This window comes from Sycon ciliatum, chromosome 2 (genome assembly GCF_964019385.1).
Source record: "Sycon ciliatum chromosome 2, ocSycCili1.1, whole genome shotgun sequence".
Lineage (NCBI taxonomy): Eukaryota > Metazoa > Porifera > Calcarea > Leucosolenida > Sycettidae > Sycon > Sycon ciliatum.
In genome coordinates this window covers 42,538,657-42,554,778 of record NC_088644.1, presented here as the reverse complement: position 1 = coordinate 42,554,778, position 16,122 = coordinate 42,538,657, and the positions used below count along the sequence as shown (strand labels likewise).

General features: G+C 49.3%; 1 protein-coding gene across 1 annotated transcript; it reads left to right on the top strand.

Annotated features, from left to right (window-relative positions):
* The first annotated feature begins 14,158 nt into the window (after positions 1-14,158).
* Positions 14,159-15,672, top strand: LOC135810176 (phospholipid scramblase 2-like). The gene has a single exon (XM_065323649.1). The coding sequence runs from the start codon at positions 14,301-14,303 to the stop codon at positions 15,012-15,014; it is 714 nt and encodes a 237-aa protein (XP_065179721.1). The 5' UTR covers positions 14,159-14,300; the 3' UTR covers positions 15,015-15,672.
* The last annotated feature ends 450 nt before the right edge of the window (positions 15,673-16,122 follow it).

Here is a 16,122-nt window from a genome sequence, read left to right as displayed (position 1 = left end):
TCCGTGAAAGAACGCCCACTCGTTCCGTTGTGACAGATTCCAGGGCCACGTTGAGGGGCCCTACCCCACCACCCATGGCTGCTTCTGGACTTGTTTTAGGTTTGGGTCCCGCGCACGGACAGAATGGGCACGAAAATGTGAAAAAAATGTAAATGCATTTGTTTGGCTCCTGGGTGGCTCGCACACCGTAGCACTATGCCGGAAATTTGAGTTTTTCCGGCCTGGAAAGCCTGTCAGTGAGGCGCAAGAACTTGTAAATCATGTCCTGAGGGCCAGCATAGTGGCAGGAGTGTGTGGTCAAAATTTCACTCAAATCCACTGAGAAACACCAAAGTTACGGTCAATTGAATGCCATATGAAATTTTTGGGTGATGTGCCCCCTTAAGGGGGCACATCACCCAAAAATTCGCTGAAAAATCGAATTTGTAAATTCATATTGAGTGCTACGTCAGTTGAAAGAGCATGAATAGCTGCAAATTCTCTGAAAACTGTGTCCCTATCTGACCAGCCGTTCAAGAGTTATGGCCGAAAATGTGCCCTTGCAAGGAAAGATTTTTTTGTTGCATGCTGTCATTTGTTGGCAGCACTGTATTTGAATGTGAGCAGACCGTGCGCAACTTGTCGTATTATGGAAACACGCGAAAGTGTGCAGAATTTTGCCCCAAGTCCAAAAAAGTCCAAAAAATCACGTTAAAAAACCACGTATTGGGCTGCACGGCGGCGGGCGAAGCCCGCCGCCGTGCAGCAGGACTTTTGCCAGCACCCTCGTGACGTTGCAGATATGTGGCTTGATTATTGTAGTTGACGTTGATTTAGTGACTTTGGCAAGTTTGAGTCGTGTCAAGAAGTCAGGTAGGATTCAGTACTAGGCAGTAGTGAAACGTGAGTGGCAGTCTTTGCCGGTTTCTGAGGGCATCCTGGATTTGGTGTGCAGCGCTGTGGAAATGGCTTGCTGTGGAGGTCCCAGCACTGGATGTTGTATCAAAGGTACGACCTCGTAGCACGTGCCAAACCTAAAAAAATTCAAAAATTGACTTGGGTCTGTGGGAGTCCGTGAAAGAACGCCCACTCGTTCCGTTGTGACAGATTCCAGGGCCACGTTGAGGGGCCCTACCCCACCACCCATGGCTGCTTCTGGACTTGTTTTAGGTTTGGGTCCCGCGCACGGACAGAATGGGCACGAAAATGTGAAAAAAATGTAAATGCATTTGTTTGGCTCCTGGGTGGCTCGCACACCGTAGCACTATGCCGGAAATTTGAGTTTTTCCGGCCTGGAAAGCCTGTCAGTGAGGCGCAAGAACTTGTAAATCATGTCCTGAGGGCCAGCATAGTGGCAGGAGTGTGTGGTCAAAATTTCACTCAAATCCACTGAGAAACACCAAAGTTACGGTCAATTGAATGCCATATGAAATTTTTGGGTGATGTGCCCCCTTAAGGGGGCACATCACCCAAAAATTCGCTGAAAAATCGAATTTGTAAATTCATATTGAGTGCTACGTCAGTTGAAAGAGCATGAATAGCTGCAAATTCTCTGAAAACTGTGTCCCTATCTGACCAGCCGTTCAAGAGTTATGGCCGAAAATGTGCCCTTGCAAGGAAAGATTTTTTTGTTGCATGCTGTCATTTGTTGGCAGCACTGTATTTGAATGTGAGCAGACCGTGCGCAACTTGTCGTATTATGGAAACACGCGAAAGTGTGCAGAATTTTGCCCCAAGTCCAAAAAAGTCCAAAAAATCACGTTAAAAAACCACGTATTGGGCTGCACGGCGGCGGGCGAAGCCCGCCGCCGTGCAGCAGGACTTTTGCCAGCACCCTCGTGACGTTGCAGATATGTGGCTTGATTATTGTAGTTGACGTTGATTTAGTGACTTTGGCAAGTTTGAGTCGTGTCAAGAAGTCAGGTAGGATTCAGTACTAGGCAGTAGTGAAACGTGAGTGGCAGTCTTTGCCGGTTTCTGAGGGCATCCTGGATTTGGTGTGCAGCGCTGTGGAAATGGCTTGCTGTGGAGGTCCCAGCACTGGATGTTGTATCAAAGGTACGACCTCGTAGCACGTGCCAAACCTAAAAAAATTCAAAAATTGACTTGGGTCTGTGGGAGTCCGTGAAAGAACGCCCACTCGTTCCGTTGTGACAGATTCCAGGGCCACGTTGAGGGGCCCTACCCCACCACCCATGGCTGCTTCTGGACTTGTTTTAGGTTTGGGTCCCGCGCACGGACAGAATGGGCACGAAAATGTGAAAAAAATGTAAATGCATTTGTTTGGCTCCTGGGTGGCTCGCACACCGTAGCACTATGCCGGAAATTTGAGTTTTTCCGGCCTGGAAAGCCTGTCAGTGAGGCGCAAGAACTTGTAAATCATGTCCTGAGGGCCAGCATAGTGGCAGGAGTGTGTGGTCAAAATTTCACTCAAATCCACTGAGAAACACCAAAGTTACGGTCAATTGAATGCCATATGAAATTTTTGGGTGATGTGCCCCCTTAAGGGGGCACATCACCCAAAAATTCGCTGAAAAATCGAATTTGTAAATTCATATTGAGTGCTACGTCAGTTGAAAGAGCATGAATAGCTGCAAATTCTCTGAAAACTGTGTCCCTATCTGACCAGCCGTTCAAGAGTTATGGCCGAAAATGTGCCCTTGCAAGGAAAGATTTTTTTGTTGCATGCTGTCATTTGTTGGCAGCACTGTATTTGAATGTGAGCAGACCGTGCGCAACTTGTCGTATTATGGAAACACGCGAAAGTGTGCAGAATTTTGCCCCAAGTCCAAAAAAGTCCAAAAAATCACGTTAAAAAACCACGTATTGGGCTGCACGGCGGCGGGCGAAGCCCGCCGCCGTGCAGCAGGACTTTTGCCAGCACCCTCGTGACGTTGCAGATATGTGGCTTGATTATTGTAGTTGACGTTGATTTAGTGACTTTGGCAAGTTTGAGTCGTGTCAAGAAGTCAGGTAGGATTCAGTACTAGGCAGTAGTGAAACGTGAGTGGCAGTCTTTGCCGGTTTCTGAGGGCATCCTGGATTTGGTGTGCAGCGCTGTGGAAATGGCTTGCTGTGGAGGTCCCAGCACTGGATGTTGTATCAAAGGTACGACCTCGTAGCACGTGCCAAACCTAAAAAAATTCAAAAATTGACTTGGGTCTGTGGGAGTCCGTGAAAGAACGCCCACTCGTTCCGTTGTGACAGATTCCAGGGCCACGTTGAGGGGCCCTACCCCACCACCCATGGCTGCTTCTGGACTTGTTTTAGGTTTGGGTCCCGCGCACGGACAGAATGGGCACGAAAATGTGAAAAAAATGTAAATGCATTTGTTTGGCTCCTGGGTGGCTCGCACACCGTAGCACTATGCCGGAAATTTGAGTTTTTCCGGCCTGGAAAGCCTGTCAGTGAGGCGCAAGAACTTGTAAATCATGTCCTGAGGGCCAGCATAGTGGCAGGAGTGTGTGGTCAAAATTTCACTCAAATCCACTGAGAAACACCAAAGTTACGGTCAATTGAATGCCATATGAAATTTTTGGGTGATGTGCCCCCTTAAAGTAGAGAACTCGGCTCTGATGAGTCAAGCAGCGACGCAACCTCCATAGTGCTCCGATCCTCTGGGCCAGTCGAGCTGTGCAGCGATCAACATGGGGCGTCCATGACAGATCCGAGTCGAGGAGCACTCCAAGATACCTGGCCGTAGTAACGACAGGAATAGGCGTTTCATGACAGTTTACATTGATCGTATGCTGGGGCTGCTGAGGCTGCCTGTTGGGGTATACAGGGATCACGTGGCTCTTGGCTGCATTCAAAATGAGACCACGGGTCTGCAACCAGTCAGCAAGTGCAGAAACCGAGGCCGATAGCGTAGCAGATACCGTGTCCAGGGATGTGCTGCTGCTGATCAGCGCAATGTCATCGGCAAATTGAACTGATGAAGACTGGTTAGCTATGGTTGGAACTTCGCGGGTGTAGATACTGAAAAGGATCGGTCCTAGAACAGAACCTTGTGGCACGCCACAGGATGGTGCAGAAATGGCACTCTGATCCCGTCCAATACAGATACGCTGAGTACGGCCCGACAGATAGGCGGAAAACCACTTTAGGGCTGTCCCTGATATGCCGATATCGAATAGGTCCTGGAGTAGCCGTTCATGGCGAACCTTGTCGAATGCCTTTGACATATCTAGAAGGCATATGCCAGTACACAAACGCTTGTCCCGTGCACTAAGAATACGATTTAGCATAAGTACCAGGGCATCCTCCGTTGAGTGGCCTGCGCGGAATGCAAACTGAGTCGTGGGGAGGGTACCAGATATGTCCAGAAACTGGGCTAGCTTCTTTTGTACGACTTTCTCCAAGAGTTTTGATAATATGGGAAGTAGGGACACTGGACGGAAGTTAGTGGGAATAGACGGGTCCCCAGCTTTGAACAGCGGGATAACGTGTGCGAGTTTGAAGGCTGTGAAGACAGTGCCATTGACAAGCGAGGCATTAAACAACGTGGCCACGGACGCAGCTAGGATATCGGCACAGCACTTCAGAAGGTGACCAGGTATCCCGTCGCTTCCTGTTGCTTTGGCATCTGTAATAGTTTTACCTTGACACTTCTTGCTTGTCTTATGGTAACACCTTGTGTTCCTACTATTCTCACTCCTGCGGTTCTCGCCTTTCTTTTGCTTTATAACCTCTGGTTTGAACGTCATTCGGGGAATTCTCCAATCAATCAAGTGTATACTGTTACACTGGTAGCTTGAGGATGGTTGAGATCATCGTTTGCCCTTTGACGTGCCTTGTGCTCCTGGCCGCTACTGCTCTGCTATACGCCGCTTTCCGTGAGATCCGCCGCGCTCGGGACAACGTGGCTGCTACAGTTGGACGACATCAATTACCTGCTACATCAAGCTCAAGTCCTCCGGATCTGGCCCCGTGTCGATCGCGTTCTCTCTCCCAGACAAGCCCGAGCGTCAAACGCGTTACCAGAGAACCGAATGTTTTCCATGGCAACCCTTCCGAGTTCAAAGAGTGGGTATTTACGGTCGAGTTAGCCTTGAAGTGCTCACCTCAAGGTGACCCGGAGAGCCAAGTTAACTTTGCGGCTAGCTACCTCGCTGGGCATGCGCGTCTTTGGCTAATTTCTTCCAGAAGCAGGTGAGCAATTTTCGGATTGGCATTCTTTGAAAAGCGCCCTAGCGCGAGTGTATGGCCCTCACTATGACGGGGAAAGAGTGCGGTTGGATATGTTCTCTATCCAACAACGTGGGTGAATTGAATCGTACGTAACGGAGTTTTCTCGGCTAAGTTTACAGGTGCCGGAACTTGACGAACTCTCCAGAGCCTCGCTATTTGTCAACGGCCTGCACGGTAACATGCGGACCTTGGTAGTGAAGGAACACCCCACTACACTGTCAGCCGCCGTTCAGGCAGCGCTAGCAGTCGCCTCAGACAGCCGATTTCAGCGCAGACCACCACTGGCGACCGCGCCGGGATTCGCACCACCATCAGGTAGCAGGAAGCTAACAAAACTAAGCCCCGAGGAACGTGAGACATTACGAGCCCATGGGGGGCTGCTTCGCATGTCGTCGACCAGGCCATATGGCCCAGAATTTCCCGCAGCATCGAGATCACCCAAACGGTGGACGTCAGTAAGGCCGATGCGATTACTGACGCATCAAGAAAAGGCATCACCTGCGTGTAGTGTGTGCTCCGTCTCTACCCGTAACCGATTCAGTAGCCTCGCTGTGGAGGATGTTGCCGATGATGCTGAATGCTCCGAAGCCAATTTCAAGCGAGATGTTACACCAACTATTGAGGCCCAGGTTACCGGCGTCAATGTGGAAACGGAACATGAGCTCCTGCGTGTAGAAGGCAAAATCAACGGTCGTCGCGCGCTTATGTTAATAGATTCGGGCTCGACCCATGATTTCATTGCCGAACAGTTTGCCAGGAGAGTTAACCTGCCAACCGAAATTGGCTCGGAAAACCTGAATGTCACGCTGGCTGATGGAGCATCAAGCTCGTTTCCCATGGAGACGACCCATGAATTGAAGGTTATCGTAGGCGACTTCAGCGATAACCAAACCTTCACGGTGTTCCCCCTTCATCGCTATGACGCTATATTGGGGAAACCTTGGTTAACGCGTAACAATCCAGACATAAACTTCCGGACGAATGAAGTCAGGTTGAACTCGAATGGTTTGCCTTGTGCGTCGCCCAGTCAAAGCGAACCGACCGCTCCTGTGGAGGCGATGTTCATATCTGGTCGTCAGGCTAGGCATGCTCTTAGGAGTGGAGACGAAGGTGTTCTGGCGTGGGTCAGCGTAGAAGACGGCATTGGCAAGGAACCTCCCGACAAATCCACTCAGAACGAGCACCCAGATCTCAAGGCCATGTTCCGTGACTATGACGATCTTTTCCCGGATGATATGCCAGCTAGACTCCCACCAAAGAGGTCTGTAGACCACGAAATCCGCCTGGAGGAAGGCTCATCACCCCCATCGTGACCTGCCTATCGCCTGCCCAGGCCAGAAATGGAGGAATTGAAGAAACAGCTCACAGAACTCTTGAAAAAGGGTTTCGTAGAACCAAGTAAGTCCCCCTTTGGTGCACCGGTGTTTTTTGTCAAGAAAGCTGATGGTTCGTTACGCATGGTCTGTGATTGGAGGGAGCTAAACAAGATAACTGTTAAGAACAAGGCGTTCTTGCCCAATGTGGATGATTTATTCGATACCGTACAGGGCGCTAGGTACTTCACGAAACTAGACCTCCGATCAGGGTATAATCAGATTCGCATTCAAGCTGAGGACGTGCCCAAAACCGCGATTAACACTCCCTTTGGGCATTACCAATTTAGGGTCATGGGATTTGGTCTCACCAATGCACCGGCAACATTTCAATCCATGATGAATACGATTCTTCAACCATATCTGAGGGAGTTCGTAGTCGTGTTCCTAGATGACATACTCATCTTCAGCAAAACGTGGTCGGAGCATATGCAGCATGTCCGGTCGGTATTGAGCGTGCTCCGGGACAACCAGTTATTTTGCAAACGGTCAAAATGTGAATTTGGCGTGGAGAGTGTGCGGTTCCTGGGACATTGCATCGATGGACTGTACATCGCCCCTGACCCAGACAAGATTGCCGCAGTAACGGTCAGGCCCGCTCCGACTTCCGTCACAGAGGTGAGGCAATTTCTTGGATTTACGAAAGGAGATACCGGGAAAACATGCACGATTCGAGTGGAACAGCTCTCGGCAACATGCCTTTGAATCGCTAAAGCATGCCTTGTTGAATGCGCCCCTATTGCGGCTGGCTGATTTGAACCGACCATTCAGAGTGGTAACAGATGCAAGCGATTTCGCCTTGGGATGTTTCTTCTCCAAGAACTAGAGGAAGATGCCTGGCATCCAGTGGCTTATGCTAGCCGAAAATTGTCTGCTGCTGAACAGAATTATACAGCTACAGAAAGAGAAACATTGGCCGTAGTGTTTGCGCTAAAGACCTGGCGCATCTACCTCTTTCAACACTTTGAGGTCGTTACAGACAACATGGCGGTAGTTTATCTGAAAACAAAACCAAGCATTACAAAGAGAGAGGCGCGATGGGTTGAATTCCTAGCTGACTATGACTACACAGTCCGTCACAGGCCTGGCAGAGAGAACCCTGCAGATCCCCTTTCGCGTCGCCCAGATCTCCATGAGAGTAACCTCGTGGAGAATGCAGTACCACGTTTGAATGCTATTGAGTATGCTTTAGCAATGAAGGATGACGTGTCCAATACAATATCAGATGCTTACCAGAGAGACAAAGAGCTAACTCCCATCATAGAAAGATTGAAGCATTCTCTCCGAGATAATTTGCATGATCGCTATTATTGGGACGAATCCACTGATCGCTTGTACCTCAAGGCATCCCCCAATAACCGGTTGTGCATACCACAGTGCGGTGTCCGGTTAAAGCTCATTCAAGAACACCATGAGTGTGCAACGGCTGGCCACCCGGGTCGTGATCGAACGTACTTCCGCCTAGCACGTTTTTTCTACTGGCCCCGAATGGGTCTCGATATCAAGAGATTTGTCAAAACCTGTGATCTCTGCCAGCGAACGAAGGGAGGTCAGTCACGAACAGGGCTTCTCCAGTCACTTCCAGTACCTAATAGTCCTTGGCAGGATATCTCAAAAGTCTCAATGGATTTTATTGTTGGATTGCCCCTTACTTCTCGTGGCTTCGACGCAATTTACACCTTTGTGGACCGACTTACGAAATGCGTACATCTTGTTCCAACAAACTCGAAGATTGATGCTAAGGGCAGCGCTCAACTGTACATTCAAAACGTGTTTCGTCTGCACGGGCTGAGCTCGACCATTGTTTCCGATCGCGATCCACGATTCACTGCAGCTTTTTTCAAAGAAGTATTCTCTCAGCTAGGAACTAAATTGGCATTCAGCACTGCTAACCACCCTCAAACGGATGGTTTGACAGAGAGAGTTAACCGGCAAGTGGGAGATGTTCTAAGAGCATTTGTGAACTTGAGACAGGACAATTGGGATTCGCTTCTACCACTCTGCGAGTTTGCAATAAATAGTTCACAACAGTCATCTGTAGCTAATACACCGTTCTATCTGAACTATGGGTTTGACCCTAAGTCCCCGCCCGAATTCATTCTTACGGGAGGGGAAAGGAGTGATTCGGTCGATTGGCTTCATGAGCAGGAAGCCGCACTAAGGATAGCTCGAGATGCAATGCTCGACGCCCAGGCAAGGCAAGCTCTATACGCAGACCAGACGAGAACGCCCAGTGATTTGAAGGTTGGTGATAGCGTTCTTGTCTACAGAGACTTTCTACTGACCCCGGAAGCTCGTGGCCAGCCCTCTCGGAAGTTGCAACCCAAGTGGTTTGGTCCGTATCGTATCCAGGCTAAGATTGGAGCGAATGCTTTTCGCTTGGAACTACCCCGTGAACTTCGCTGCCATCCCGTGTTTAATGTCACTGCTCTTAAACGCTACGAAGAGAACACGATTCCTGGAAGACACCAATCCCCGCCTCCGCCCTTCACAGATCTAGATGGACACACACGCTATGTTGTCGAAGACGTTTTGAATCACCGACACCGCAGTGGTGAGCAACACTTCCTGGTGCATTGGAAGGGTTACCCCAGCAGTGAAGCTACGTGGGAGCCCGCTGGCAACCTATGTGATGAGTCTGGTCGGAATATTAAACCGCTGCAGAACTATCTAGCCTCACAACGACAGCAGCCTTGATCTAACTGGGCTGAGCCATATGCATCTCTTACTGAGATAGTTAATATGTTATAGACTGATATAGTTTTGCGTCATCTCCTTGTCTGAGTGATGGAGTTGAGTTGGATTACACTTCAATGTGGTTATGCATGTGCATGAGTGATTATTTAATATTCCCCTTTCCACAATTGCATCTCCTAACTGGATTGTGTTATCTAATAGAACCTTGGGCTTCCTATGGGGCCGGGAGAGTGTAATAGTTTTACCTTGACACTTCTTGCTTGTCTTATGGTAACACCTTGTGTTCCTACTATTCTCACTCCTGCGGTTCTCGCCTTTCTTTTGCTTTATAACCTCTGGTTTGAACATCATTCGGGGAATTCTCCAATCAATCAAGTCTATACTGTTACAGCGTCCTACCCCGGCCCCGGTACCGCTCTCTTGCTTGGTATGTAAATGGACATTCAAGAGTAAATCTGGACTCGGACGACACAAATGTTCTACTGATCGCCAGCTGCCTGTAGCGGAACAGCCGGACGCACGTCAATGCCATGCCTGCCTTCGATGGTTCCGAAGTGCCGGTGGTCTTGCTGTGCACAAGTGCACGACGCCCACACCATCACCGCCCACACCACAGCGCATACCAATCACCAGCCATCCGTGTTGCAACCAACACTGCGCTACCTGTGATCGCTGTGGCTTTGGCTCCTGGCTTTCAGCGACACAATTGCAATCGTGGATGACGTCGTGGCGGAGCGGCTTCCTAGTGGCAGTGCTGACTTCTCTCGACCTCTTTCTTCTACTCTCCCCTGTCTCGGGGCGGCGTGGCCAAGCATTTGGCAGCTGTATACCAGGCCAGGTGTGTGTGTGTGTGTGTGTGTGTGTCCCATATGGTGCAGTGGTATGTGCAGTCGATTTCCAATCGAGAGGTTGCGGGTTCAATTCCCGACGATTATGGTCGGACACGTCTTTCTTCTCTTTCTCGAACTCGTCCTGACTTTTCTTTCATTCTCCTGGGTGGTTACCAACAGCCAGTGCATGCCGGAGTATGTGGTGTGGTGTGTGTGTAGAAAAGAAAAAAAGAAAAAAATGGAAAAATGAAAAATAGGGATTCACTGGCCAGAAAAAGTCACTTCAATCAGCTGTGCGGTGGATACCAGGAAAAATATAGTGGCGGTCAATTCATCAGCCTTGCAAGCTGTTGAATGGTGTAATCCCAGCACAAGTTGCTATGTCTAACATAGCTGTTCGCTATCATCGCTTCCGCGATGGGCAGGTCTGAGGTCTGAGGTGTGTGTGTGTGTGTGTGTGTGTGTGTGTGTGTGTGTGTGTGTGTGTGTGTGTGTGTGTGTGTGTGTGTGTGTGTGTGTGTACCTATGCCTGTGCCTGTGCCTCAACGCTCAGGGATGGTCTGCTTTTATAACATGATGCATTGATGGCATAGTGTCATTCCATCCAGTGTTGTATGGTGATGCACTGTACTCTCTCCCCTGTAGGTTTACCGTGCTTCCCAATCCTGTTGATGGTCCCTGGCCGAATATATAATTATGTGATTGAGATCATAGAAACTACTCCTAGCTGTTACATGCAGCGCCGATACCACGTGCTTTGGTGATGGTGATGGTGTCAGGGTTTCCGTTTTGGTAACGGTTTTTACCAGGGAGTCGTAAAATACCATTTTACGACTCCCTGGTTTTTACTCACTCTTACTGCTCTGTGGGTGAGCATGTTGATCTGACACATGCAGACTCTACTTGCGACCAGCGCAACATCAGCATCTGAGATGGGCGTACTGCACTAGTACATTGTAGTAATATAATAAAGTAGTTAAATGTACTTCAGTAGCAGCCAGGGAAGCATAATAAAAACGTCCGCGACACGATTTTTCTCCACAAGAATCAAGATGTATGTATGTATGTATATTTTTATTTGAATTCGCAAGTACACACGGGCTACAAGCCCAATTACATGGAAGCGAATGCCATAATGAGGCCAATTAAGAAAAAAAGGTGGAGGAAGGAGGAGGACGGTAGCAAAGCAACAGGGAGGACAATTCAGGAGCAAAATCAACAATTGCACAAACGTGAGAGCACCAGAGCAAGATGATTCGAGAATGCAACCTGTCATGTACTGCAGCTACATGTACAGTCATGATAAACCTTGCCGAACACGGTGTCCTCCACCTTTCATGCTGTCAAACCAACAACACCAACAACTAACTTTAATTACATGTACACGTACGTGTACATGTACATGTACACGTACGTGTACATGTACATGTACATAAAAATCGGAAAAGCCTCTTGTACGGGCAAGAACAAAGTAATACAGCTAGCGTGTGTTGAAGAAGAAAATGAGCGGAAACGTACTATGCTGTGAAACACGCATGAGGCATGATCAGGGCAAATGACAGCTGAAAAGAAAAGGAAAGAAAACAAACACACACACACACACACACACACACACACACACACACACACACACACACACACACACACACACACACACACACAACAACAACAACAGTGCCATACGCATGAATGTTAACGGCCAACGCCAAGGCCGACACCATCGCAAATTGCCAGCCCACCGAGACGACGACGTGAACCCCGGAGACGAAGGTCGACAGCCCGGAAAACAGCAAACTGATGGTGGATCCGCACCCAGGACATGACGTTGCTGTAGGACTTGTCCCACCTGGAGGCAAGGCGCATAGCAAGTCGCCGTTGATACGCACGGTACTCTGTGTGCTACATGTACAATGTACAATGTACAATGACATTATTGTACATGTCTGTGACCGTAGGGACTATACAGTACTAGGGGACCCTTGCCTTGGGAGAACGGAGACGATCAATCAGCCGTGAGCAGCGCCAATCCTGAAACAGTGAAAGGCTGAATGCGCAACGACCACGGTGGCGGGATGATGTTGGAACGGGCGGCGTCAAGCCTGGGATGAGATCATGGCATCCTTGCGGCAAGGGGACGGTGCCTGCGAGTGTCAAAATATTTACCCAGCCTGTCCAGCTGTCCCAAGCCCAAAAATGCCTCAGCTATGTTGCTCAGGCCGCAGATCTGACTGTATTGCAAACAGCAAATTACAGGCTACATAATGATAACCTGTGTAAATCCGTGTGGTCCAGCCTCCACTGAGTCACTGACTCCAACTGTTACTTCCAGCCAGATCTGTCCGAGTCTACGCAGCATGCAGCTAATGCTTGTACTTGCACGTCACTGTTACTCGCCATGCCTACTGCAGCGCTGCAGACAGTGCAGTACTGGCTACTGGTCATAGACTCATAGCCCATTACTCGCAACCTGCTGCTAGTGCTAGTCACAATCTCGGCCTGTCGCAGTGTTGGGTTCTTTTCATTTGCTTTGAGTTCTTTTCATTTCTTGTTTGGGGTTTTCGTTGCATTTCTATTAAATTGATCAAGATGGTATTTTAGCCCGTACGAGAGGCTTGTTACAATGTCCTGATTCAAGCTCATAATGGCGTTTTACCTCGAATGGTTCTCCACATTCTGTATCACAGTTCACACTTTGTTGATTCGACAATACTGACATACTGTACCAGCACTGGCAGTAGTGCCAGTACTACGTAGACAGTAGACTCAGTGCCAGTAACAGTACTTTGTGCGTGCGTGTGTGTGTGTGTGTGTGTGTGTGTGTGTGTGTGTGTGTGTGTGTGTGTCCCATATGGTGCAGTGGTATGTGCAGCGATTTCCAATCGATAGATTGCGGGTTCGATTCCCGACGATTATGGTCACACACGTCTTTCTTCTCTTCCTCAGACTCTTCCTGACTTTTCTTTCATTCTCCTGGGTGGTTACCAACAGCCAGTGCATGCCAGAGTATGTGGTGTGATGTGTGTGCGGGGAAAAAAAGAAAAAAATGAAAATACCAAAAATAGGGATTCACTGGCCAGAAAATGTCACTCCAAATAGCTGTATGGTGTAGACCAGGCTGAATAGTGACGGTCAATTCTTCAGCCTTGCAAGCTGTTGAATGGTGTAATCCCAGCACAAGTTGCTATGGCTTCTGCCGTAGCATTGCTATCATCACCTCCGGCGATGGGCGTCAAAGGTCAAAGGTGTGTGTGTGTGTGTGTGGTGTGGTGTGTATGTGTGTGTGTGTGTGTGTGTGTGTGTGTGTGGTGTGGTGTGTGTGTGTGTGTGTGTGTGTGTGTGTGTGTGTGTGTGTGTGTGTGTACATGGGTCATGGTGTGTGTGTACATGGGTCATGGTGTGTGTGGTGTGTGTGTGTGTGTGTACATGGGTCATGGTGTGTGTGTGTCTTTGTTCACGCTCACAGGTACAGACAGTATACCATGGGCATGGTACACAGACACTGACACCATGGGGTCTTGGAGAGAGGCAGTCCGTGCAGCTGCACCACCACTCCACCAGACTGTCGAAATGATGTCCAGCGGACCAGCGCTCGAGAGCGCTCAAGCGGACAAGCCGCCAAGGCAAGCTCAGCTCAGACAGATCAGGCACGTCACGATTAGATGTACAGAATAATATGCGTGGCAGGTCCGCGATACGCTAGACTCAACATTGGGATTAGCTGACCCGCCGCCCGTCGACCGTCCCGGGAAGTGGTGTAGATCTACATCAGTACATGACCCTACTATGCATCAGTACTGACTCAGTACATCTACGAGTTGACAGTCGGTCATTATGATTTCACTACACGTGCACACAGACTACCCTGCATGAGACCGAGAGCCTGCAGGCTAGGCTAGGCAGCTCGCAGGGCTATACTAGGGGCGTTGCACAGCTCGGCCATGCAGAGTCAGAGATCTACGTGACTGTACACAACTGTTACTTCACAAGGGCCACTGCCACCGTGCCAGTAGATCTACTGGCAGCGTAGTGGCACCAGCCAGTACATGTAGTGTCCAGACTCCAGGTACAGTAGGTGTCAGCGCCAAAAATCCTGCGCTCAAAATTTTCTCCCAGGCCCTAGATATTATAATCCGTTATCTACAACGCGTTCGTGTCGGAGGTCTGATTTGCTTTGCTGGCAGCAGTTTCGAGCTCTCTTCTTGTAGTGTTCGGTAGTGAACCGATCTTCAACATGGCTCAGTCACAAGCTCAATGGATGCCAGCTCCCGAGGCACCAGCCAACTGTCCTCCAGGTCTCGAATACTTGATGCAAATCGATCAGCTTCTTGTTCATCAGAAAATCGAGCTTCTTGAAATCTTGACTGGTTGGGAGCAGGCAAACAAATACGTGGTGAAGAACACCCTTGGTCAGCAAGTGTACTTCGCTGCAGAGGTGTCCGAGTGCTGCCAGCGCCAGTGCTGTGGCCCTAACCGAGAATTCAAAATGAGCATCATCGACAACGCTGGCAAAGAGGTGATGTGCATGCAGCGACCTCTTCGCTGCAGCCATAGTTGCTGTTGCGCCGGCTGGCGTCCGTACATGGAGGTGGAGGCCCCCCCAGGCAACATCATCGGCTACATATCGACCGAGGCTTGTGCCTGCCTGCACCCGACTTTCATGATCCAGGACGCGAGCCAGCAGAACGTCCTGCGTATTCACACGCCAATTTGCGGCATCGGATGCTGCGAATGCTCGCCCAAGTACCCAGTGAGATCTCTCGACGGTCAGGACGTTGGCCTCATCCAGAAGCAGTGGTCCGGTCTTGCGAAAGAAATGTTCACGGACGCTGACAACTTCGGCATCAGCTTCCCAATGGATCTGGACGTGAAAATGAAGGGTGTCATGCTTGGAGCGCTGTTCCTGATTGATTTCATGTTCTTTGAGAAGAGCCAGAACAACAACTAGAGCCGAGGCGAGGAGGACGATCACACGCTCAAGTGGTGTGCGCTCTCATCGTGTACGCTACACTGCACTGCTCAGCCAGACTTGTACAGGGAGCCTTTCTGCTCTGTCCTGGCTGGCCCCAGGTTGTCGCCGCCTGGTTCCAGGTAATTGCCCCGTGTAATTATGGTCAGTTTTATGGTCAGTTTCTCTTCTCGATGTGGTGATGTGCGTGCTGGCTTCTGTACATCTATGTAACTAGTTACTTCTCCTTTCTGTCTTGGCTGCTACCCTTGCTAGTTTGCTTTTCAATTTGCTTATCCTTTTCTCTGGTTCCCGTCTTGACGTTTTTCAGTGTCCCTTTTGATGGTGCTATTCCTTCTGCGCTGTTCACTTGTTTTGGTTGTGTGTAGCGTATTTTCCTTACTCCAGAGTACTATCGTGCAACTTTATTAGCTGGTTGACACACATTGTGATACCATTACAATGCAGTCGCGTTCCTGTGACAACTTTAACAATTATGCAATTTGCCGTTTGATTGCAGAATTTATGGTTGGTCCACGTGGTTGCGACATACCTTGCAGCAAGTTGCTACGGCTTCTTTATTTTTCGTATGTCAGATACGAGATATTTTTAGATTGTCTTTTCCCGTGCACCTGTGTGTATGAGTGCAATTCTTAGATCCATCTGGATTTCACCTGTGTGTGTGTGTGTGTGTGTGTTTGCATGTGTGTGTGTGTGTGTGTGTGTGTGTGTGTGTGTGTGTGTGTGTGTGTGTGTGTGTGTGTGTGTGTGTGTGTGCATGTGTGTGTGTGTGCATGTATGTATGTATGTGTGTGTCCTTTTGAGTCTCTCTCCCCTCTCCTGGGGGAGACCCACATGACCAATTTTGGCAGTGAGCAAGTACAGTGCAGTGTGTGTGTGTATGTGGTGTGTGTGTGTATGTGTGTGTGTGTGCGTAGTAGAACTGATGGCTAAAACACATTTCCGTAGCAGAACTGACGTAGTGGTGCGGCAGGAGAAGGCACTGTCCAGGTAACAACTAACTACAGTTACCCGTGCATCCTCAGTTGACATGCCTTGGCCAAGTTAGTTGTGGGCCTTGCGCCACAGCCTTGCGCCACAGCCTTGC